Genomic DNA, 25,119 nt, shown 5'->3' on the forward strand with positions numbered 1-25,119 from the left:
AACAGAAACTCGAATGTTGTTGATGGATGGGATCTTGATGCTAAGCCATTAGCAAGATGATCGCTCTTGCCCCCTCCCTCAGTAAATCCTGTAATGCCGGAGTGGAAGGCAGCATCTGGAATACTATTTGGTTCTGATTCCTGCAGCTCTGAGAAAAAAGCATTTCAGACTTGAGGGAATTTAGTACAAGCAACAGAAATGATTAAGGAGTTGAAGGGGATCAACTCTTGGGGGGAAAGCATTATGAAGATAAAATATGCATAACTCCAGCATGGGAATGCGGTGCCAGGACCCTCGGCTTCCGGCTTTCGCAGGAGTTCTGATCTCGCCAGCACGCCCCTCCCCTTTGTCCCCGCTGTAGGTGGGGGGTGGCTAATGGTACTCCCTCAAGGTCACTCGGCCTGGCTCTGAACCACCAGCGCCAAAAGGCAGCTGAGGAGCTGAGGCTCCAGGGGAAAGGACGCATCCGAGAGTTGGCCTAGCGGTAAATTGAACACACCTGCTTGTGAGGCACGGTTGCAGTGGAGAGCACCCTCGCCTCTGCAAGACTCCGACAGGTGAGTCCAGCTGAAAAGAACAGTTTCCCCACCCCCACCCTGAGTTTGCCTTTCTGTCTCTGAGAAGACACATCCGGGTGGGGGGGGTGACACACTCTCAGTCACTGAGATCAGAACTCAGGCTACTGATTCAGCAGAGTGGGGAGTAGCGGGAAGGTGGTGGGCATTGCCGGGCATCGTGCTAGGCCAGAGCTGGGGGAGAGGGTAGGGTTTCTGCTGTTGATTGAGTCTAATGGAGGAGGCAGGGAGTGGCCACAGTGACAGCAGACAGGTCATGGCTTTGAGGATGGAGAAGGATCGATTGAACTTAGGAGGAGGTCAGGGGCTACTTCAGTGCTGTTTGTAAGGTGGTGGCGGCGGAAGGCAAGACAGGCGAAGGTCAGCATTGATGGAGGATGCTGAGCTGCTCTGTGCAGGAGTTGGGCAGGGGGAGAGGGACTCTCCCGCCCGCTCCTAAGCACTGCCGCCTAAGTCAGTCAACACTTCTGTTTGTATCTAGAAGCGACAGTGTGTGCAGGTTGTTCCATCAAAGTAGATACGTCTGTAAATATTTGTAATAGAGTCATGTTTGTGAGACAGAGCCTTAAGTGGAGAAAGAAGTTACCGCCAGGCCTTAGACAATTTTGAAAAGGATTTCCAAAATACAGATGCAGGTTCCTAAGTGTCTTCAACCTGGCCGCCTACCAAGGAGAAGTTCGCTTTACACTTACTATAGACACTTCGAATGTCTTCTTGTGGGGCCGGAGCGATAATACAGTGGGTAGAGTGCTTGCCGTGCACGTGACTGGCTCAGGCTAGATCCCGAGCATCCCATATGGTCCCCAAACCCGCCAGGAGTGATTCTTGAGCACAGAGTCAGGAGTAACAACTGAGCACTGCCGGGTGTGGCCCCAAGACCAAAATAAGATGTTTCCTTAGGCCAGTGGTTAGTTCAGGGGTGTGCTACAAAGGGTAGCATTCCGTTCCCAGGAAGGTGAGCCCTGATCGGTAGTGTCTGTCAGTGTCTGTGGTGGCCGGTGCACACATGCACCTTGCATGTTTCATGGGGAGAGGGGCCTTCAGTCGTTCAGTAAGTACAAAGGTCCGACGCTGTCAGTTGCTCTAAGAAGTATGGAAAAGGCCTCTGAAGGACCTCTGTGGTGGGGTCAGTCTCTTCCTGGGAACCCACTTCCCCAAGAATGGAACTGAAGTGAGAGCTGGGGGTTGGTTCAGGAGGCACATCCCACACTGAAATGGCATTCAGAGAGCCTGAGTTGGGGGGAGGGACGGGACGGGTGTTCTGGGGGCCCAGAGAAGGCTGGTGACGGGTACAGAGTGATACAGAAGCTTATTTATTAGAAGCTAGATCTGGCAGAACCTTCCTGGGTCATATTTAGGAAGAACCCATAGTGAGAAAATCTTTACAAGGTTTTAAAGAGGAATGACAAGATTTTCACTTTAATAAGCTCTTTGGCTAGCATATAGGGAGGGCTGGGAGTGGGGGTGAAAGAAGGCAAGAGATGGAACGTAAACGAGGGAGGTCACAGTGCTGGAGAAGTAGATCCTTGAGAGATTTTAGAGGTATTATTGGCAGGACTTGGAAGGATTGGGGGAAGGAGGATGAAGAGGCAGGACTGTGATGGAGCCACCGAAATGAAGACCGATGGGAAGAGAAACGTGAACTTCATTTTCCTTGTTGAGTTTGCAGTGCCTCGAGAAATCCAAGTGGAGTTATTATTTGGGCTGTCGAATTTATGAGCCTCCGGCGACAGGGAGGGATGAGTCCTGGAGTAAAGGTGCAGGTTTACAGGGTAGATGAAGGTCAGGTGCTGGGATCACGTGGAGGAGGACAGAAAAGGGGGCCTAGGAGTGAGCCGTAAAGACCATTATTTATTTGGTCTCAGAACCATACCTGGAAGTGCTCCGGGGCTTCTCCAGGCTCAGTGCTCGGGGTCTCAGCAGTGCTTGGGGCACCCTTGTGTTGCCGGGGATTGGATCTGGGCTTCTGCACACAGGGCATGTGCCCCAGCCCTAAGGGTCCTCGCCCCGGCCCAAGACCCCATATTTAAAGGCGAGTAAAGGAAAAGTGATCAGAGAGAGATTAGGAATAAAATAAGGGAGCTTATAAGTATCAGAGAATGTTGAATAAGAGAATCTAAAAAAGACTGTTGGAACTAGCAATACGGGAGTCGATGACCTTAGCCAGGGCTGCCTCGGGGAAGGCTGGAGTGAGGCAAGCCTGCAGGAGGGACATGCGCAGAGAAGGGAAGCCAGGGAGGTGCTGTATTGCTTTTCTCTCTTCTGTCCTTCTGTCGGGTAAAAGGCAAGAGAGGGAGGGGAGGAGGGAGAGGGGGAGAGAGAGTGTGTGCATGCGTGTGTGTGCGCGTGTGTGCGTGCGTGTGTGTGCTGATCTGTGCTGTGGGTGCAGGGAGTGCCGGAAAGGGGGGCTTTGGACTCCTTGAAGAGAGGAACCTGTGCGAGGTGGGGGTGAGAGTCCTGCAAAAGCAGAAACAGGGTTTGAGGGTGGGTAGCAAGCGCCTGTGCCTCTGGTGACTTTTTCTGGTAGACAGCAGGAGGCCGGTCAGACAAGCCTTTGGGAGGACTCAGTACATGTGCAGGCAGCACCGAGTGGCCAACCGCAGTTGGTATTTGGAGAGCCCGGTGCTGACCTCCCAGCTCCCCCTGGGGATCCCGGCCTCAGTACTTGCCTGTGGGGGTTTCTGCCCACTCACCTCATCGCACTGCGTAGTGGGTGTCTCTCAGAGATCTCTGGGAAATGGAAAAACACGGTGCCGCCAAGAGGCAGACCCCTACCAGCACCCGTCCCACTGCCTGCGGGGAGCCTGAGGAGAGAGTCTGGTGAGCGTGGGGGCTTCCCTGCCGAGCTCCGGGGACAGGAGGGATCCTCAGAGGTCTCAGGAAAGCATCAGCCAAGTCTTGCCTGCCACCGGGAATAGCTCTTTCATTCTTCAGTTGCGATCATCCCTGTCATCTTCAAATCTCCAGAAGCCAGGAGGGCTTGACATCGGCGTTCCAGGGAGGAAGGTAAGTGACAGGGCAGGAGCACTGTGGCGCGGCGACGTGCAAGGGGCTGGGATAGAGGACGGTGTCCTGGGCAGGGCCCTGCCCCTGATAAGCCCAGCCCAGCCGTGCCGCCTGACCCGTCTCCCCCCACTGCTGCCCTGCCGTCCTGCTCTGTCCTCCTCCAGCCCTCCTGAAATGTGGGCACTTCCGTTTACTTGTTATCTTAGACACCCTTAGACACCTCTCTGTCTCCACCTCACACATGCGCATGAGCGCGTGCACGCACACACACACACACACACAGTTTCCAGTCCCGCTCACTAGAGTGACATCCTGAGCCTGATCCTGTCGCATTTGGAGGAAAAAAAAAAAACCTGTGCCGACAAGGAGCCCTCCGGAGCTGATCTCACTGAGATGTGGCAGATGGCAGAGCCTGACTGAGCAGCGGCAGCCCCCTCGGATCCCGGGCCCGGGAGCTGCCAAGACTGGTAAATGGGGCATTTATGAACCTTCCCACACACTGTGGCCCCCCGGTCCCCCGAGGCTCCCCAGCTTCCTGCTCATCCACTGCACATGCCTCGGGCCCGTTGACCTGTGTCCCAGCCCTTTCTCCCTGGCCCACCCTGGGAACCTCCCGCCGTAGGTCATCCCCAAGGCCAGATTCCTGGCCAGGTCCTCTGTCTGTCCCGCACGCTGGGCTCCTCCCTCTGGGGGTGGCAGAGCCTGGGTCTGCCCAGCTCAGGCTCGACACCAGTGCTCACCCAGTTGTGCTCCCTCCAGGCAATACTTGACGGTTCACACACTCGAGGCCTGCCCGAGGCGCTGGAGGCTGGTGAGAGCCAGATCCATCGTCTGGAGGTGCTAAAGCCCAGTGAGTGGCGGCGGGCTGCAGGAGGGCCCGGGGGGTCGGCTCGGCTGACTTCTCCAGGTCTTCCGCTCTGCTGCTTAAATAAAGATCCTCTAGCAACAGCATTGTCTGAGCCTCGTGTTTGAGGGATCAGGGAACACAGATGAGCCCCTCAAGGAGCTGCTGGGCCCTGGGCACCAGGGTATGGGCCAGGATGGGTGCCTTTGTAGTGTGGCCTGGGGAGCGGACACTAATGACTCCCTTGGGTGCTTAGTCCCGGACATCTTCCTGCAGAAGGAACCGAGCATCCATAGCCATCCTCCACGTGCAGGGTTGGCCAGTTGGGGGCAGGGGGGTTGTTGCAGCTGGGACTGGACCTCAGGAGCTGCCCTGAGCTTTCACGCCCCCCTCACCTGCCCTGAGATGCTCCCACTTCAGATAGGTGCATCGGTGGGGCAGGACAGGGCAGCTTGGGGACCTGCCCGGGGCCCATGGTTGGGAAGTGGCGTGATGCCCACCCAGGACACACTTGCCTGCTGGACGGCCCTGAATGAGAGAGTGGGTCCCCGCCCCCACCCCCCGACCAGACCAAGTGGCTGGGGGCACTGCAGCGTGGTGGCGGTCTCCCTCCCCACTCGGTGCCGCCACTGTTGCCGGGTCCCACAGCGACCACAAGAACCCATGAGCCGGAGCCGCTTGGACCAAGATCCCGGGCTGCCGAGGCTCCAGCCAGCTCCTCACGGGGCAGGGCCTCGCTCGACCCAGCTGAGGGAGGAGGCTGGGGCTGAGCAGGCCTCTTCCCTCGGGGCCACCCTGCTCCCCGAGGCGAGGCGGGTGAGGACGCCTGGATGCTGGAGAGTGGTTAGCGTCCAGGAGGGACCGAAGGCCCCGTGTTCCCTGGAGGGGTGGGGGGGAGGTTCAGGCGAGATGAGCTCCTCTCTGCCCCGTCTCAGCAGACCTTTCTAAAGACAAAAGACCGCTTGCCTGGCACGTGGCTGACCCAGGTTCGACTCCCAGCATCCCATATGGTCCCCTGAGCACCGCCAGGAGTAATTCCTGAGTGCAAAGCCAGGAGTAACCCCTGTGCATCGCAGGTTTGACCCAAAAAGAAAGAAAAGACAATATCCCCTACCGGGAAAGTGGGCGGAGGGCCAGCACGTTGGGCTGTGGGGGTGCTGGGGGGGGGTGAGCCGCTGGGAGCAGAACACCTGAGTCCCCAGGAAGGCCTCTGGGAGGCTCTTGTCGGACCACTGCCAGTCCTGCCCTCACGGGGTCTCCAGGCTGAGGGGAGGCCATGCCCACGTCGGTCATCCTTTGGGACACAGACACATTTTCCCTGTGTCCCCAGGTTGCCAACGTGAGTCAGAGAGAGAAATAAGGCGCTTTGTGGAGGCCTGAGGGTGACGGGAGGTTGAAGGGGACCAAAGGGGTGCTGGGGCCGGATGCTGGAGGAGAGGAGGGGAAGGGGCGCTGGCAGCTCGGGAGTGAGGGACGAACCACACAGCCAATGGCTTTCACCTGGGAGGGCGACCGGACCCCACCTCTCCAGCCCACAGTTCTTCAGGGTGTGGCTCAGGCATGACCAGACCCCCCTCCCCTGGCTCTCCTGGCCCCGGGGAGACCAGCTGGAAACTTTCTGAGGCTTTATTAAACAATATTTGTTGAATGAATAAGTACTAAGGGAGAACAGACGGGTATTAACGTGTGATGTCCACAAGGCTTAAAAATAGCCCAGCTCACAGATCCCGGAGCCGGTTTCTGAGTCTGCCCCCGCCGAGGCTTGGCAGGCTCTGACCTGGCCCGGGCTCGCCGCTCTGCCTCGCACAGAGTGGCAGCTGGAGGCCCGGTGCCACGGCGCAGGGGGGCTGCCGTTCCCTCCTCCCCAGAGGACACCCAGCAGCCTCCCTCTCTCCCCGCCTGTCTCCCCTCCCCGGCGGCTTCCCAGCCCCCACGTGTCTGGCTGTGGATCTGGTCCCATTTCTTGGGCCACGTCAGTTCAGGAGGAGTCAGATCCAAGCCCGCTCCGCCTACCCTGAGTGTCCAGGGCCTGGCCGCCCACATCCTGTGCAGGTTGCAGCACGGGCACTAAAGCGGCACCCACAGCTTCAGGTTCGAGAGCCGGCGGCCCTGCCCCCTGAGCCCGCTTTCCACCTCCGGGGGAGCTGTCAACCAAGCCAGACGCGGGCGCCGCACTCACTGGTCTGTGTCATGGGTGGGGGCCGCCCAGGTGGGGGAAGCAGCCGCCAGTGAGGCGGTTCCCCTTCCCGCACAGGCCCCCTTCTGCATGGGACTTCCAGAGCCGTGTTGTTGCAGGTAATTAAAGGGTTTTAATTAAATTAGGATCCCATCTGGCTGGGATCAGTCAGGCCCTTAACGAGGATGGTGTGTCACCAACATCAGAAAGTAGAAGGGGCCCCAGACGTGGGGGGCTGAATCGGGGGACTGAGGGCCTTTCAGATGGGGAGCGAGTCCTCCTCAGCCCTCTGGGGCTCTCTGCAATGCAGTGTCCGCCAAGCTTGCCGCCGTGAGGCCAGCCCTAGCGAGGGCGGGGGGACCGGAACTCCCCCCAAGCTCATCCTGGCCCGAGAGTCCCCAGTGCCTCCCTGTCTACAGCTGTCTGTCAGACATGTCGGCCTCTCTGACAGGTGGACGGCATACACATGTGCAAACATGTCCATTGAATCAGGTAGAGCTCATTTTAACTGCGGGAAACGCAGACCAAAGAGATCTTTGATAGAAATAAAGCAGAAATCTGATTTTTTTCTCTCACATAAGACTCTGGAGATAGGTTGCCTTGGGCTCTTATGATATTTCTCTTCCACAAAAATCTTCTGGAAACTTAAACTTCCTCCAGGTCATTGCTCTGCCCCTTGATCTTGAGAGGGCAGCCAGAGCTCCAGCAATCACACACACTATCCCAGGCAGTGGGATGGAGGATAGGAGAAAGAAGAAGCAAAGGATGTGCATGATCTCTCAAGATTTCTGGAAGCTTCTCGATAAAATTCTGACCTTCATGTCACCAGTCGGATCTTAGTCACATCTCGGTACTTAGAAGGGCGAAACAAGCATTTATCCCAGGCAGCAGGTGTCCAGCTGAAAGTTGGGAATATTATGGTACAATTTTGGCTGGTTTGGTTGAGTTTGGGTTTGGGGGCCACACGCAACAATGATTAGGGGTTGCTTCCCTGGGTGCTGGAGGGTAGGGGGACCATCCGGTGCAAGAGGGTCAAATTGAACCTCGTGTGTGCAAAGCCTGCATCCGGCCTTCTGAGCTGTCCCTCTGACCCTGCTAGGACAAATGGCAGTCTCTGGCACAGGCTCACGGGCAGAGCCGGGACAAGAATCCTGCGCTCCTGCTCCTGGCCCCGGGTCTCTGCAGGGCCTCAGGAGCAGGGCTCCACAAACAAAGGGAGAAGTCACATTTGTTAATCAAATCCCTTTCTCAATAGCACCGGTCCTGGTTTTTCCACCTCGGGAGGCCCCAGTGGATTATGTTTAAGGTCAGACAGGCTGGGATGGAGACCCAGGTCGTGGAACCCCTGAACCACTGCTTGCCGCCAATTCTCTGGCCACCTCTAGGCCTCGGGGTGGGGGGTGCCCGCCTGTCCTTGGGAACTGTCTCATCAGGTGTCTGGGACGCAGAGTGGGAGGATTTGAGCGTGGCTGCCTTTGAACCGGCATCGGCAGAACCCAGCCCCCAGCTGCCGAGAGGGGCCTGGGTGAAGGTGACAGCCGTCAGGCTGGGTCTTTGGCATCACTTGGCAGGTGCCAGTCACCAAGCACCGGGGAAGCCCCTCCTTGCCGGCACTGTGGCCCCCAGCTCTGGCAGTGTCACGGCACTGAGTGGTGGAGGGAGCCAGGACCCCGCGCTCAGCCCCACACAGTGAGGGGCTCAGCGCTACCTCCCACCTGGGGACAGCCCCTGACCCCGGCCCCCGGCCCCCGGCCCCTACGTGCTTCCCCAGCCGCGGGCCTCACGGCACTCCTGACACATGCAAGGTCACTGGCTCCGCTGCCAAGGTTGGAAAAGGGGTGACTCAGTTCCCGCTTGCTCATCCCGGGAAGGACGGTGTCTGGGGCGAGGGTGAGGGGACGACCCAGACGTCCTCCTGCTTTCGGCTGAGGCTTCGTCAGGAGGAAGACTCGGCCATCCTGCTCACCTGAGCTTCAAGGGGCAGAGACCAAGGGGAGGGGCAGGGAGGTGCCTCCAGGGCTGCCCGGTGCTCCCCTCCACCGCACCCTCCTCCCAGCCGAGCCCTCAGGGAGATGCTGGTCTGATGAGGGAGGTCTAGACTCTGGCCTCAGGGGTTCTCGGTCTGATGGGGAAGGGACAGGCTGTACCTCAAAGAGCCCCCGGAGTTGTCTGGAGGACCGTCCAGCAAGGGGGAGACCAGGCCCCTGCCCAGGCGGCCCTCAGTGGGGAGACGGCCTGGGACCATGGGTGGGCAGGGCCATGGAGTGGTGAGGGGCTTGGGGAGGGGGCACTGCAGCCTCTCTGAGAGGGGTCCTGCTCCTTCCCAGGGAGTCTGCTCTCCAGGGCTTGAAGAGGGAGGTCAGTGCTTAGCAGGGCTGGGGGTCCACTTGCAGGGAGGGGGGGTGCGAAGTCACCGCCCCTGAGTGGCAGAGGGTGATACTCCGTGACCAGAGACAGGCAGAGGGACATTTCCCTGGGAGGGAGCAACAGGCGTGGGCAGGCCTGGGGCTCTCAGGGCACAAAGGTGTCTGGGGAGGGAGGGGGCGGCGCGGGGGCGAGGGGCCAAGTGAGCAGCGGGCGCAGGAGAAGGTGCACAGGGATCGGGCCGAGGCTAGCGCGAGGGGAGTGGAGCCCTGGCCCAGCCGCTCAGTGCCAGGCGTGCCAGGCGGGCAGCCCTCCAGCTGTCGCAGCATCTGGCCCTGCACGGGAGGGGCGTGCTGGAGCAGGGTGCGTGCCCACCCCCCGAAGACGGGCCGCGTCCCTCCCCCTCTGCAGCCCGGGCCCCGTGGAGGGGCCTGGACAGCGCCCCAGCCCGGGAGCTCCCCTCCCCGGCAGGCCTGCACCCCTGGTGGGGCGAGCGGCTGGGAGCAGAGGGGACCCCCACTCCTGTGCTCGTGAAGGTCCGGCCAGAAGAGGCTCAGGTCGAGCCTTCCCAGCCCTCTGACCGCCGGGCGGTCTCTGAGGCCCAGCCTGCAGGGTGAGGGGCTGGCTCAGGGCCTGGTGGGCAGGGCAGGGAGACCCCAGCCTCCTGCGGGGAGGACTCCTGGGGTCTCCGGACCAGGGTGTGTCCCGCCCAGACTCTGTCTGCGATGACCTCCAGCAAGGGCACTTCGACCTTGGGGGCGGGGCCCAGCCTTCCCTCACTGAGCCCCGAAGTCCCGTTAGTGGGGTGCCACCTGCTAGCGTGTCTGAGCTGCTGGGCCAGAGGAGGGTCCCGTCACACCCCGCCCCCAGACCTGGGAGAACCAGCCCCCCCAGCGTTCTCTGAAGGGGGTTCCCAGGGGCACATGTGGGAGCCTCAGCGCAGGTTCCGAGCCAGGGCCCAGTAGGAGTGCGTGACCGAGTGGCCCTGGGCGCCCGGGGAAGGACCAAGCATAGAGACTGGCAGGGCCCCAGAGACGTAGGTTTCAGTCCCTCAGGACTCAGGCTCACTCGCTGCAGAGCCGGGGCAGTAAGCGCATCCCCAGAGGAACTGCAAGGCCCTCCCGGCAGCCAAGCCACAGGGCAAGAGCCCAACAGAGCCGGGGTCCCCCACCAGCGCCACCCAGGGGGATCCCAGCAGCCACCGTCCATCCTTATATACCCCCAGCTTCTCCCCGCACCCCAGCACAGGGCCCGAAGCGCCCCCAGGAACCGGCTTGTGTCCCTGTGTCCTGAGAAGGGTCACCCAGGTGGCGTCCCTCACACCACACAGAGCCCAGTGCCCGGGCAAGCTTTATTCCCACGCCCACCACGAGATCCCGCGTACACACACGCACACAAGGGTGACATTCAGGTGACTTCACGAGCCCGTCCCCCCGCCCCCCTCCACAGACAGATACCACAGAACAGAGCAGCGCACCCCTCAGCGCTGGCCTCCCCCGCCCAGCTGTGAGGGCCCCAGCCGGTCCCGGGGCAGGGGTGGGGTGGGGTGGGGGCTCAGGACACCGCTGGGGTGAGGCTGATCAGCGGGACGAGGACACACCAACGGGATGGGGCAGAAGAGGGGCACCAGCAGGCAGGGGCACGGGGGCAGGGACAGGCCCCTCACACGAAGGACGGTGTCTGCTGGGCAAAAGTGTGGGTACAGGTTGTGGGGGTGAGGGCGGGAGAGGGAACTCCGGAAGGGGGTGCCTGGCCGGGGGCAGGTGGTCCGTTGGTGAAAACCGAAGGTTCCCAGGGTCACTGCTTGAGGTTCAAGCAGGGAGGGTCCAGGCCTCAGGCGGGGCTGGAGGCTCGGGGCTGCCCTGGAGGGGCCGGAGAGTGGCCGCTGTGCCCCCCGGGCTGGCTCGCAGAAAGCCCCTCGTAGCCGGCTCCTCCGTCCTGTCCTTTCTCAGAGGGACAGGGAGGGAGCCAGGTTCCTCCGCCACGACTTAATCTGCAACCTTCTGCTCCGGTGCAGGGGAGGGGTGGGGAGGGCCGGTTCCCCCAGGAGCTGCAGGGAGCCTCCCCAGGGCCCCACTCCCGTGCCTGGCCCTTCCACCGCCTCAGCCCATGGCCAGCCCTTGGGACCCTCTTCCTGGCCTCCCTCGGCCTCTTCTCCTCCTCCTCCTCCTCCTCCTCTTCCTCCTCCTCCTCCTCCTCCTCTTCCTCCTCCTCCTCCTCCTCCCCCTCTGCACCCCCTTCCTGCCCTGCCCAGCGTCCAGCCGGGGGGCCTCCTGTGGGGCAGCCTGGCTGGGGTCAGCCGGACGGGTAGTAGGGGGAGTCGCTGTGGTAGTTGTAATCGGGGCACACCTTCTGCACCAGCCGATAGTCCGTGCTGTAGAAGGCGATGTAGACGCAGACGACCTTGAAGGGCTGGGAGCAGCTCCAGGTGGCCGAGCTCTGCGCGTGGTCCCGGGAGCAAATCTTGGCGGGGTCGTGCGTGCACAGGGCCGTGCGCCGGCCGCGCTCCACCTTCTCCCACTCCATCCGGCAGTTGAAGATCTTGGAGGCCTTGGCTTCGATGAAGATCTGCTGCTCCTGGTGGAACTCGACGGCCTTACTGGGCGGCACGAGGCTGATGGAGATGTTGCCCTGGCCCGTGGCGTTGTGCCGGAAGTGGACGCTGAAGGTCCCGTTGCCGTGGTCCACAATCTTGCCTGTGACCAGCAGGTTCAGGGCCACCGTCTTGATGTTGGAGTAGAAGTCGCCCCAGCCGAAGATTTTCTTCACCTTGGCCGAGGGTGGGGGGCTCTGGCTCAGGCGGTTGGGGGGCTGCCCGGGGCCCCCCCAGGCCTCCCCGGGTGGCGCCAGCAGCCCCTGCAGGGTGGCGTTGGCCATGGAGCGGGGCCTGGGTGAGAGGTGGCCGCGCTTCCGGGGCATCCGGGCCCGAGGCTGGCTCTTGTGATCGTCATGCTCAGGGTCTTCGGAACCGGGGGGACCGTCCTCCTGGCCACAGACGACCTAGGGCGGTGGAGGGTGGGAGAGAGTGAGGCCTCCGGGGCCATGAGCGGCCCTCTCTGACGCGTGTCGCCACCTGTGTAGGAGGACCATGTCCATCGTGGCTCCTGTCAGCTCACACTCTGGTACTGGGAGTCCCCCCCCAATGCCCCCACCAGGTCCTGCCACGGTCACTGTCCGAGATCTGCAAGGAGAGCACAGTATCCCCCAGGGACCAGGCACCCGAGAGCCACAGGCTCGCCCTCGGAGGACCCTGTCTGATGGAAGAGGTCCAGCTTCTGACCCAGGTCTGATGGCAGAAGCAGGTGCCTGTGTTAGCAGACAGTCCCCACCTAAAATTGCCAGACTGATGGGGGAGACCCAGCAGAGCCCCGAGTTGGGCAGGGGCCCTCCGCCCTCAGCTCTCAGCAGTCTCCGCAGGCAGGGAGGAAGCGTGTCCTGGTCTGCCTGGGCCCTCGGGTCCAAGAGCAGTTTAGTGGGGACCTGGGGGGCTGAGAGTGGAGAAAGTCAACCCCGAGGATCTGGGAGACACAGATGGTGACAAGCCAGGACCTGGCTGGCACCTGGCAGTGGGAGTTCACCCTGTCCCGTGTCAGGGACAGTCAGGCACACAGGCTTGGCTGCACGGGCCGGGGGCCCCCAGTGCTGCCATGTCCTTCCTGAGCAAAGTCTTGCTGCCCGGGCTCTCTTCAAGCCTAGTGCCCACCCTTCGCCAAGGCAGCCTGGGACATCAGGGCCATCTGGGTCCCCTGGGGCAGGGGTGGCGCAGCAGGACAGAGCAGGAGGTGACAATCCAGAGTCCAGGTAGGGTGATGGGGTGGGGTCCCCAGGGTCTGCCACCTCAGGACCTAGGCACCAGCTAGATGCAGGGACTGAGGCTCAGGATGAGCTGGTGACCCGGCGGGAAGTACAAGGGTGCCGAGGTGTCTGGATGGCCCCAAAGGGGTGCAGGGCATCCGGGCAGGGATGGGGTGGGGGCTGCGGTGTCCTGCCGCTCCTGGGTGTGAGTGCGGGTGCCTGTGTGTATGTGTGTTGTGTGCGCGCAGGCACGGCCAGAGAGAAGAGAGATCCCGGGCTGCGTTCAAAGCAGGGACCCAGCGTCCTCTGGCCCGGGGTCACGGCCGCGGGCGGGAGGGACAAGGGTCCTCGCACGCCGTGGCCGAGCGTGTCTGGGTCTGGGTGGCGGGAGGAGCAGGTCCAGCTGTGAGGCGGAGGGTCCCCCGCGGCAGGAGGGCGGGGGGCGGCGGGCCGCGGGGAGCCCAGCCCGGGTGGGGCCCGGGGCCGCGGGAGTCGGGGCGCCCGGGGCGGGAGCCGCCGGCCCCGGTCCTGTGGGGCTCGGGCTGCGCGCGGCCGGGAGAGGAAAACAACAGGCGGGGAGGGAGGGAGCGGGAGGGCGGGCGCCGCGAAGGACGCGGGGCCGGCGCGCGGGGGTCCCCGAGGTCAGGGGCAGCCGGCGCCCGGGTCCCACCGGCCCGGAGCCCCGCGGCGCGTCCCGGGGCGCCGCCGGCCCGGCTCCCGCCACCTGCCGCCGAGTGGGTGGTCCGGCCGGGCACCCGCCCCCGTTAACCCCTTCCCGACGGTGTCCGGCCGCGGACCCGCCCGCGCCCAGCCGCCGGGCTGCCCCTCCGTCCTGCGGTGTCGCGGGGGTGGGCAGGGAGAAAGTTTCCGGGCCGGGGAGCTGCCCGCGCGCTCCCCCGGCGCCCCCCGGAGCAGCTCCCCGCGGACCACTCACCAGATACAGGCTGCCCTGCACGAGGAACACGAAGCAGCAGCGGCTCAGTTGCATCTTCCCGCTGCTCCCGCCGCGCGGGGGGTCCCCGGCCCCGTCAGGCGCGCCCACCCATGCTCCGGTCCCCGGCCGGCCCCGCCCCCTCGGTCCCGCCGGGCCGCCGCCGCCGCGCGCCGCTCCCGGGCCGCCCCCACCCGCGACGGGCGCCCCGCGCGCCTCGAGGGGCCCCAGCTGCGCCCGGCCGCGGCGCCCGCCCAGATGTGCCGCGCGGCCGCCTCCCGCTCCCGCGGCCCCTCCCGCCCCGGCGCGGCGCGCCCCCTGGCGGACGCCCCCGGCCGCGCCCGGCCCCGCGCCCGCTCGCCGCGCGGCACCCGCCAGACTGGAGCGCTCCCGGCGCCCGGCGCCTCCCGCGTCCTCGGCCCTCCCACCCGCCGCGGCGGCGGCGGCGGCGGCAGGTACTGGGAGCCCAGCCGGTACCTCCGCAGTTAACTCCTCCCCTGCCGGCCCGCAGCCCGGGGGCCTCGGACCCGGGGGCCAGGGCGCGGGAAGGGAGCCGGGGCTGGCCCGGAGAGCGTCTGCGGCGAGGCGCTGGTCCACCCCGAACCCCACCCCCCTGGGACACGCTTGGGGGGTATCTGCTGCCCGGCCCGGCCCCACGGGAGACTTGGGGCTTGGGACATCTTTCCCCCCAGCTCCTTTCAGAGAGCGGAGAAGGCCCCCGAGGAGGCTGAGGGTTCTGGCTTGGCTTCTTGGCCGCGGAAGTTCTTCCAGGAGTCTAACCGCTGGCCCTGGTTTCCTTGCCACCCTTCTCAGGCTGGGGGGTGGGAGCGGGCAACCTCCTCCCCACCCCCGCCCCTGCACCCCTTCTCTGTCCCATCACAGCGGATGGGAACTTTCTAGGTTGCAGTCCTGAGTGCAAAGCCCCCTAAGGATCAGGCTGGGTTTGGGACTGAGATTGCAGGAGGCCCCTGGGAAATCTGGGGGCCACCCCATCTCTCCGTCTCCGCTTCCCCCCCCCCCCCCGACAAATCCTCTCTGGGATGCCCGATTCTCCAGGTTGCTGTCGCCACTGAGGCTCCCGTCTCAGAGGGATTCTTGCTGCTCCGGGGGTCTCTGCAGACCTCCCGGACAGAGGGAGAGCAGGACCTGGTTTGGGCTTCCCCAGATAGGGGACCCATCCTTCACACCCCCTGCCCCCTGCCTCTCCATCTCCATCTTCCTCCTTGTAATCCCGGGCCCCCTCAGTCTTCAACAGAACCAAAGGTCGAGTCCTTGGGAGGCAGAGGCTGAGGAGGTCCCCCAGCCTGCACTGGCACGTGTGGCGAGCGGGTGGGCTCTCTGCTTGGTGGCCCTCGAGGCCCCGTTGGTCTCGGCTGCAGCCCCCAGCGAGCACCCAGCCTCCTCCCCCACCATCTGCCAGGCGGGTGCACGGGGAATGCAGATGAATGTTAATATCAGCCTGGGCCAAGTGCGAGGAGGGAGGCAGACTGCAGAGCCCAGACAGCATCGCGCACAGAGCCCCCTGCCTTCCCCAGGCACCCTGGGCTCCGCTGGGATGCAGCGGACACCCCCCCGCCAGGGTGGGGAGGGGCGGGGTGGTTGGCCAGTCAAGGACCCCCAGAGCTGGGGCAGGAAGGAGCAGCCTCATCTCCCCTGGTCGGAGCCTTGTCCGGCTGGGAGTCTGAACACGGGCAGCTGGTCCAGTGCTCACATGGCCCGGGCAGAGCCGGGCCCTTTCCTGTCCATCTCGGGCAGGTCCTGTCCCAGGAGAGCCCTGTGGCCCAGCAGGACGAGCCTGGGTTTCCAGGCCAGACAGTCCCCAATCCCAGGCCAGGCCGGCTGTGTGACCTTGGGCTGGTTGCTTCGGTTCTCTGGTGCCGGCATCCTCATCCGTGATGGCAGCAGCCAGGAAGACCAAACGCAAACACCGGCGGGCACCGCGGCTGGCGGGCAGCCGTGGGAGGGCGATGAAGGGAAGTTCTCACTTTCTCTGCTTCCCACACATTTGCTCTGGAGGCGCCTCTCGCCAGGCCTGCCCTGCCTGCCCTCCCCGCCACCCCCCAACTCTCACTTCCTGCAGGACCCCCCCCACCCCCGGCATCCATCCATCACGCACTGGTCAAGCCTGTCCCGGGAGCCAGGCACCGGGCCAGGGGCTGGGATGGAGACAAATGGGACTGTCCCTGCCCTCAAGGATCCTGCTGGCTGGGGCGGCAGAGAGACGTGGAATCAATGGCCGTAACTCAGTGCAAGGACAGGCGTGCGCACCCGACATCACGGGTGCTCCACGGATGTTTGAGTGGACGGGCAGGAGGGCCAGGGAAGGCTTTCGGAGGGAGCTGATGCCCAAGCCTGTGTTTCCGAGGTCTGGGCAGTTTGCTGGTCCTGGGAAGAGCAGGGGGATGGGGGGAGAGCGGGCCAGGCAGGGGCCAGGCCTGTCTGGTCAAGGGACGAGGCACCTTGCTCCTGAGGACCCTTTGAAAGGCTTTCAGGAGGCTGGTGCATTTTAGAAAAGCTTCTGTGGAATGAGGGGGACAGAGAGGCTGGCGGGGGCAAGCAGTCAGGAGAGAGACAGGTGCTGGCGTGAGGGGGATCCCAGCACCTTCCAGAGCCAAGCTCTGGCTCCGGCGAGACCAGGGGGCGACAGGCGAAAGGGGCTCAGGCGGGTTCCCCAAGCTCCTGGGAAACAGGCAGGGGGGCTCTGAGCAGGGGGCACAGGAAGAGGGTGGGAGCCTCTGTAGTCAGCTGGGGCCCCCCCAGGCAGCAGAAAGCCACATCTGAGGGGCCGCTAGTAAAGGAGGGGGCCTCAGATGGGGGTGTCCTCGGCACCCTAGAAGTCAAGGATGGGGAGAGGAAGAGGAAGAGTGCCCCAAAGAGGCTGGGGCTGACCCTGGGAGTAACGGAGTGATTGGGTGGGGGGCACACAGAGACACCCCCGTCTGGATCATGGTGGCAGCGGGGGCCCAGAGCTTTTTGGTTCCTGCCCCTTGGCCGTGCCCAGGAAAGAGGCGTCTACCCCTCACTTAGACAAAGTCTGGTGTGGAGCACCCCCTGGTGGGGGGCCCGGGAAGAAGAGCCACCCGGCCAGCAGCCTGCAGATCAAAAAGCCATCGGGGCTTTTTGGCTGAGATCCCGTAGCGACTGGCTCCATCCTGGGGCTCCCTGGGTGGGAAGGCGACACAGACAGGGAGCCCAGGGCACAGCTCTGGTGGGGCCACGCCACCACCCAGGTTCCCTCCTGGGGCCCCACCAGGCCCCGGCTCCCAGCAGGGACCCATGGAGGAGACTGACCCTGTGCCAGTCCTGCCTGGCTGCCCAGAGCCCCCCTCCCCTCCACCCGCCCGCCTGCAGGCACCTCATGTCTGTCTGAAGTGGGGCGGCGGCTGGCTCGGATGCTGTCACCTGTTTCCATCACCCCTCAGAACAATCCTGCCCGTCTCCCTCCCTCCCTCCCTCCCTCCCTCCCTCCCTCCCTCACTCACTCCCTCCTGATGCTCCCTCCATGCTGCAGGAAAGAAAACCAAGGTGGCCCCGGAGCTTATTGAATGAATGGGAAATGGGGCTCCTGATGGTTTGAAAGGCAGAGAATGCCCTTGAGCCAGCCGGAGCACAGAGGTCCAGGGAAGAGGCAGGAGCGATCGTTATTGTTAATAACCTCTCGTGTTTACCTGGCAATTTGTGATTTTAAAGAGTTATGCCAGAGCTGCGGGTGGGGGGCCGGGAGGCCGGAGGGAAGCCCCGATTCAGATGGGGGGGGGCAGAGACGAGCCCCGGAGAGAGTAGTCTTGTGATATGTGGATCAGTCCAGGTTGGGGTGGCTGCGGAGGGAGGGAGAGAACCTTCTAGGCTGAGGAAGCAGCAGCTCATGCAAAGGCCGGAGATGAAAGCAAGTCTGGGAATGGGGCTCTGATGAGGACGAGATGAAAGAATCATTTGTTCCACAAATAGTTGTGGAGTGTCTACTTTTATGTCAGGCTCTGGGCAGGGTGTGGGGGGGGTGGCTGTGAAGGGAGAGACTCCTTGTCGTGGAGAATTTGGGCTATGGCAGGGATCCGGCCGATGCTGGTCGGCACTGGGAGAACCAGAGAGAAGCGGGAGAGGCTCCGCTGGGGTCAGCACAGGGCCGGGAGGGAGGGGCAGTCACCGCGCTGAGATCAAGGGTGGCCGGGGCTGCCTGCTGGGACTCTGCCACCGGGAAGAGTTGGAGGAGCGGGAGGAAGGGAGTGTCCTTGGGGGCGTGAAAGGGTGGGGTGCAGGAGGTGAGACCCACAGGGAGGTGAGCAGAGCCCCAGCCCAGGGCTTGGAGCAACTAACTAAATGTGTTGAGTTCCTGGCCTTGGGTGCAGCTCAGAGGGCCGAAGCCTACGCAGGAGCCTCTGGGCGGGCCCTGGAGCTGCATGCACATGAAGGCACGTGTGCACACACACATATGCACACCACTTCCCCCCCACACATACACATGTGCACACCCTTGACCCCTCCCCACATATGCACACCTTCCTCACATGGACACACCTGTTTCCCCTGATGTCACCCTGGAGGGTCCCAGCACCGGCAGTTCAAGTGCGTGCCAGTGAACCAGTACCCCACTGTAGCCCCCTGACCCCAGAGATTAATAGGTATGCCCCCAAGGTACTGGGTTCTTTAATCATCCTGTAATTAAGGCGCTTTTGTTGTTCCTTATGTTTTATTTATTTATTTATTTATTTGGGCTGGAGCGATAGCACAGCAGGTAGGGCATTTGCCTTGCATGCAGCAGACCTGGGTTCAATTCCTTCGCCCCTCTCGGAGAGTCCGGCAAACTCCCGAGAGTATCCCGCCCTCACGGCAGAGCCTGGCAAGCTACCCGTGGCATATTCAATATGCCAAAAACAGTAACAACAAGTCTCACAATGGAGACATTACTGGTGCCCGCTCGAGCAAATTGATGAGCAACAGGATGACAGTGATACAGTGATTTATTTTTGGCTTTTTTGGTCCCACCCAGCAATGTTCAGGGGTTACTCCTGGCTCTGCACTCAGGAATCACTCCTGTGGTGCTCAGGGGACCACATGGGATGCCGGAGATCAAACCCAGGTTGGCTGCATGCAAGGCAAATGCCCTCGCCACTGTGCTATCACTCCAGCCCCTCCTTATAAGTTTTAGTTTGTCGATCCCTCCTTTTCGTTGAGGCCATGGTCACCCATACTTGGTTGTGATGCTCACCAACAGGCCTCACACACCTTTGCCCTCATGCTTGCTGGGGTCTCATCTCACACTTTGGTTGTGTTTGCACACACCTGCCTGCCAGGTGCGGAGATGACAACACACTTTGCTGTGGCCCTGGGCTCCCAGACAGCTGTGATCCCAGCATGGCGCGCTCGGCTCCAGGGATCAAACTCCCGACTTCATGCTCGCAAGACAGGCACATGGCGGGTCAGTCATGCTGGGGTGGGGGGGGGGGCCATCGTAGGTTTGACACAGGCATGAGGGTTGCGTGTTAAAACAATTGGGAGATTGATCCATCTGCCACAAGCAGGAAGTGAGGGCAGTTTGAATCAAGGCAGGCGGGAGTTCGGAGCAGCTTGAATGAAAGGGTGAGATGGTCTCAGGAGACGTTTAAAGGTGGAATGGAGAGCCCCTAACGCCAGGACGCTCAAGTCAGGCTGTCACAGATTTCTGGTTTCGGCTCAGGGACAAAGAGGGGGAGCACAGCGCCCCCTCCTGGGGGTAGCATAAACAACAGGGAGCAGAGTGGCGGTCTGTTGGAGGCAAAAGTGTGAACTTTTAAAAAATCATCCGAGACCAGAGGGTGAGGGGTTTACAGAAGGGTCCAGCAAAGGTGCAAAACGGGGCTTCCAGGGGTGCATCAATTTAGGAAGAAATTAAGGAAAAGACGGAGCATCTGAGCAGGGGAAGGGCAAGCAAGAGAGAATCCCTCCAACCCCAAAGAGCCCTAGAGAATCTGCCCACTAACATCTCAAACCAGGCCTGCGTCGGGCTCTGAGGGCCGTGATCTCAGCGCCCCTGCCTCTCCCGGGACCGCAGTGGCACGAAAGACGGGCCCCGAGATGAAGGCTCCACGTGTGTTCTTGGAGACGGGGCCTGGAGCTGGCGCCCAGCAGCCCTGGCCTGGGGCTCTGAGAGCTGGGCAGTGAATCTTCTCCAGCTCCCCTGCCCGTGAGTGTGTGAGGACGCGGCGAGTACGGAAGCATTTGGCTCTCTGCGGCCTTTTGCTTCAGGACTTGGCCTTTTGATCTGGACCAAAGGGCTTTGCAAGGTGCGGCAGGGAACAGCCTTTGCAAGGTGAGGCCCGGCCTTTCCCCGTCCTGTTACATCTCAGTATCTCCGGAGGGGAGAGGCGAAGGGGAGAGAACAAAGCCAAATCTCAGCTGTTCAACTTGCAGGGCACCTGGCACCGACCGACCGGGTCACCTGTCGGCCACCTGGCACCGGGGGGTGTAGTTGCCACCTGCTCCCGCTCGAGGCCGACGGAGAGCCGGCGTGGGCGTGGCGGGTCGGAGGCGAGCGGGTTCACAGCGCCACCTGGCGGGCACCTCGGGCGTCTCCTCCGTGCGCTGCGCTGCGCCAGGCAGGCGAGGCCGGACCCGCCCGCAGTGCGCTGACCCCCTGCGCCTGCCCTGGCTGCCCATTCCTCTTTGTCGCCAGGGCCCTGCGCCGGGGCACTTAATTAAAGACTCCCGGATAAACGAATGGCGGCCGGAGAGATAATGCCGGGGTAAGGCGCTTGCCTCGCATGCTGTCAGTCCTACTTTGAACCTGAGGAGGTGGGGTGGGTCACTCCTGAGCACAGAGCCAGGAATGGCCCCCGAGCACCCCTGGGTGCGGTCCCAAACCCATCAAAAATTATTTCAAAGAAAATTAAGGAGGGGTTGGAGAGCGAGTACTTACTTGCTTTGCATGCACTGACCCAGTTGGATCCCTGGGCGTCCCAGACGTGATTTCTGGGTGCAGAGCCGGGAGCAAGCCCTGAGCACCCCTGGGTGGGGCTCCCAAACAAATAAACTAACTGTCCCGCGCTTGTGAGGAGGCATCTCTGCTGTGGAAATAGCCAGTGATGGATGAAAGTCCCTTCTGCGAGGAGAGGCGGGGTCTGACGCAGGGGCGCAGGGACCCCAGGGGAGCCTGGGTCTGTGCTGTGAAGCGACTGATCTACCCTCCACCCCCAAGGCTCCTTCTCGCCCGAGGGGCACAACCTGGGTGCGGAGGCAAGACACCGTGCACTGGGCTTGAGCTTGCCTCACCCCTGCCCCCCCCCCCCCCCGCCATCCCCGGCCCAGCAGTTCCGGCCACAGCTTCCAGAATTCAGCGGCTCAGGCTCTAGGCTCTGGAGAGCCTCAATGGACACTGGGGCCAAAGTGCACGGGGGAGGCTCCCAGGGTACCTCCACAAGGTCCCCAGGCCCCAGCGAGCTTGGCCGCTCCTGCCAGCAGCTCTGGCTCCTGGAAGAAAATATTTCTGGGGGCCATAAGCATCTAAATCTAATTCAGTCATAAATAAAATTAAAAGACTGAAAGATATTTACATCACAAAGAGTTAAAATCCTTCCCGTGAAAATATCCCTACAAATCAAAAGGCAAGGACGGGTGTGAGAGAGCAAACAGGGGTTGGCGCGAGGGAGGCTGGACCTCAGGCCCGTGGGCCCCGTGCTGTGGGCCCAGCACCCCACCCAGACCAGAGTAACGGACCGGTTGCTGGCAGTGACCCGGGGCTCCTGAGCACACCCTCCCCCCATAAAGAAGAGAAACATATTTTTTAATTAAAAATATGAAAACAAAAGAAAATAAATGGCAGAAGCTGCATGCAAAGAGGTCTGGTCTCTGCAGGAGACAGGGAAATGCAGTGGAGAGCTGCAGGAAGGCTGGGACGAGGTGGGAGAGAACATTCCACTCACGCCTGAGGCCTCGGCCGGGAAAACAAACAGAACCAGTAACGTGTGTGTGTGTGTGTGTGTGTGTATGTGTGTGTGTGTGTGAGAGAGAGAGAGAGAGAAAGAGAGAGAGAGAGAAAAAGAGAGAGAGAGAGAGAGAGAGAGAGAGAGAGAGAGAGCGTGTGTGTGTTTTGTTTGCTCTGTTTGGGGGCTGATGCTTGACCCAGGGTCTCACCAAATGCTCTTCCTCTGAGCTCCCCTACCAGCTCTGACATGTGTATTTGGTTTGTTCTGTTTGGGGGCCACACCCAGCAGTGCTCTGGCTTGCTCTGTGCTGGAGGGTCCCTCCTGGTGGTGCTCAGCGGCCCTATGTGGTGTGGAGTACATGTAAAGAGAACCTGTTGAACTATTTCTTGGGCTTGTATTTTTGTTTGGGGGATCACACCTGGCAGTGTTCAGGGGCTACTCCTGGCTCGGTGCTCAGGGCATTACTCCTGGGAGCCAGGTGTGGTTCCCGTAGGTGGGACTAGGGGGTAGAACTAGAGTCGACTGAATACAAAGCTTTTGTGCTGGCCTGCTGGACTATCTCTCTAGCCCTGAGATATGGGCGTTTTGTTTTGTTTTACTTTGAACTCATTTTTCTTTTCCCTGTTTGTTCCTGGGCTGTAGTGCCCAGGACTGCACCCACCTGGTTACATCACAGCTTGGCCACACCACAGTGCCCTGAAGGTTGTTCCCTTTGCCTGACACGGGGAATCCTAAGCAACAATGATGCTGAAATAGTACTGGCACATGTGGGAGGTTCCAGGGGTTCAAACTCAAGGTTCCACACTTATAAGGCAGATGCTTTGGCTCCAAACCTTAGACTTAATTTTTGGGTAAAGAACAGCTTTAGACCTTATAGGGAAGAAAGAGAGCAGTAAGTATAGAGTCCTGACAACCCCCACCACCCACTATATCCTTTCATCAGCAGCTTTCACGATCTAGTACACCTGTTACCATGAAAAGGTCAAGATGTGGCAGTGGGGTGAGGGGGGAGTCTTGCGTTTGCCTTGCACATGCCCAACCTGGGTTCGATCCCCAGCCCTTAGCATCCTATATGGTTCCCCCAACCTTCCAGGAGTAATTCCTGAGTGCAGAGTCAGGAGTATCCACTGAACATCACCAGGTGTGACCCCCCAAAATTAAAAAGTCAAGATAGGGTTAAGGACTCCTACCCCCCGGGTTCTAGCCTCAGCACCATGAGTGACCCCCCCGAGCACAGAGCCAGGAGGAAGCCCTGAGCCCTGCCGGGTGTGGCCCCCAAACAGACCAGACAGAAATAAACACACAGCGGGGTAGGATCTCTCCTTGACTGAAGTCTGTCCAGCTTGTCTAAGAGATTTTGCCCAGGGCCCCATTTCCCTTCCAGAATCCCGCCCAGGACACTTCTGACGCTGAATCTCTCTCGACCCTCTTAGCTGTCTCCTTTTCTGAGCTTTCCCTGTTGTTGATGGTCCTGAGGGTTGGAGGGGGGTGGGTGGCCGGGCATTTTGCAGAGGCTCCGTGGCAGTTGTTCTCCTCGTGGATGGGTTGCTGGGTTTCGGGAGAATGACCGCAGAGGAAAAAAAAAAATCTCTGTCATTTTAAATTTGGGGCTACCCAACAGCAGTTCTGGGGGTGGAGGGGTGGGGGTCACTCCTGGTGGTGCTTAAGGAATCAGACAGTGTGTGTGCATGTGTGTGTGGTGGTGGGGGGGAAGAAGCTAGGAAGTTTTCCCACATGCAAAACATAAGCCTTTGGGGTTTTTTTGTTGTTTTTTTTTTTTTTGCTTTTTTGGGTCACACCCAGTGATGCACAGGGGTTACTCCTGGCTCTGCACTCAGGAATTACCACCTGGCAGTGCTCAGGGGACCATATGGGATGCTGGGAATCGAACCCGGGTCGGCGGCGTGCAAGGCAAACGCCCTACCCGCTGTGCTATTGCTCCAGCCCCGCAAAACACAAGCCTTTGAGTTGTCTCCCCGACTCAGAAAGAGCCACTTTCATCTCCGCATCTCAAGGGCACATACAGCGGCAGGAGGCAGCTCTGAGGCCGAGCTTCAGGGCCGGGTGGGGCTGCTTATCAGCTCTCCCCGTCCCCTTCCAACCCAGCTCTCACAGTGAAGCCTCTGTAGGGCCACGGCTGGGGGGTGGGTGCCGCTGCGGACCCAGAACCCCTCGGGAGGTGGCGGGGGGGGGCTGTGTCTTCTCCCTTCCTTCCTTCCTTCCTTCATGTCTTCAGACTTTTATTAAAATCCACGTGGCTCATAGCGGCTTGAATGCATGAATACATATTCTGCACTTGGCTCAGTAATTCAGTCCGACTCGTTTATTTGGCTCCTCAGATTGTTGTGGTGGCTTTTGGTAACCTTTCAGACTGGAAAAATTAAGAAGCTGAGGAACAGCTGGGTCCATGTGTCGGCGGGGTGCGCGTCTGCGCGGGCAGAGCAAACGGGCTCGTGGGGAGCCGGAGCGGCGTGTCCTGACCTCGGCGCGCCGCGAGGAGCGAGAGCAGGGACAGAGCTGCTGTGTGCGCAGTCTGCGCTGTTCTTACACCCAAAGAGGAGCTGCCCCGAGGAAGGACTCGCCCTCTCCCTCTGCCTGTGTCTGTCTACCTGCCCACCTGGGGGCGGGCACGCATGTGTCCACTGATCTGCTGCTTACCTAGGCATCTTTCTCCATCACCAGCTGCCACCCTGCTCCACCCTGAGTGGACAGTCCAGAGGTCCTTGCCCACCCCTCCTCGCTCCCGTAAAGTGACCCTTAGAGTAACATTCGTCCCCTGCCAGTGGCCTACAGCGCCCTCCATTGGGGCTCATTTCAGGTGTCATTTCCCAGCACTTTCCCAGGCCAGGTCACCTACAGCTCCCTGCCCAGGCCCCTCCACTTCCAACCCACCATCACCCCAGGAGGCCTCCCCCAAGAACTCATCACTATTGAAAACTTGTTTTTTTTTTTTTCTTTTTTGGGTCACACCTGGCAATGCTCCTGGCGGTGCTCAGGGGACCATATGGGATGCTGGGAATCGAACCCGGGTCAGCCGCGTACAAGGCAAACACCCTACCCGCTGTGCTATCGCTCCAGCCCCGAAAACTTCTTTTTTTTTTTAAGTTTTGGGGTCACACCCTACTATGCTCAGGGCTTACTCCTGACTCTGTGCTCAGGAATCGATTCTCAGGTGCTCAGGAGGCCACATGGGGCTGGGGGGGATCAAATCCAGGTCAGCCACGTGCCAGGCAGACGCCCTACCTGCTGTGCTATCTCGCCAGCTGGGAAGGGTTCTGGTGGAGCCTCCGTTGCTTTGCCTGTCCCCACAGGCTGGGAGCCCCTCTGACCGGGCCCCTGGGCTGCTGCTGCTGCCTGCTGGGAGAGTGGGGGGCCGGCCGGGGCTGGAGGCAGCGGTCCCCCCCTTCCCGCTTAAGTGTAGAACCCTCCAGAAATCAGACACCCCACTTCTCAGTCTCCTGGGTAAAGAGGGGGTTGGAAGGGAGGTTATCCGATTTCTCTGGTTTGCTTAAGCTGTTACAAGGAACATG

The 25,119-nt window shown here is 61.4% G+C and overlaps 1 protein-coding gene across 1 annotated transcript; it reads right to left on the minus strand.

The window, feature by feature from the left end:
- Nucleotides 1–10,302: 10,302 nt before the first annotated feature.
- Nucleotides 10,303–13,899, minus strand: NXPH3 (neurexophilin 3). Its single transcript, XM_055131480.1, has 2 exons — nucleotides 13,695–13,899; nucleotides 10,303–11,965 (listed from the first exon to the last, which is right to left on the minus strand). Exons 1-2 carry the CDS (start codon nucleotides 13,746–13,748, stop codon nucleotides 11,261–11,263), a joined length of 759 nt encoding a protein of 252 aa, XP_054987455.1. The 5' UTR covers nucleotides 13,749–13,899; the 3' UTR covers nucleotides 10,303–11,260.
- Nucleotides 13,900–25,119: the final 11,220 nt, after the last annotated feature.

This window comes from Sorex araneus, chromosome 3 (assembly GCF_027595985.1).
Source record: "Sorex araneus isolate mSorAra2 chromosome 3, mSorAra2.pri, whole genome shotgun sequence".
NCBI classification, from domain to species: domain Eukaryota; kingdom Metazoa; phylum Chordata; class Mammalia; order Eulipotyphla; family Soricidae; genus Sorex; species Sorex araneus.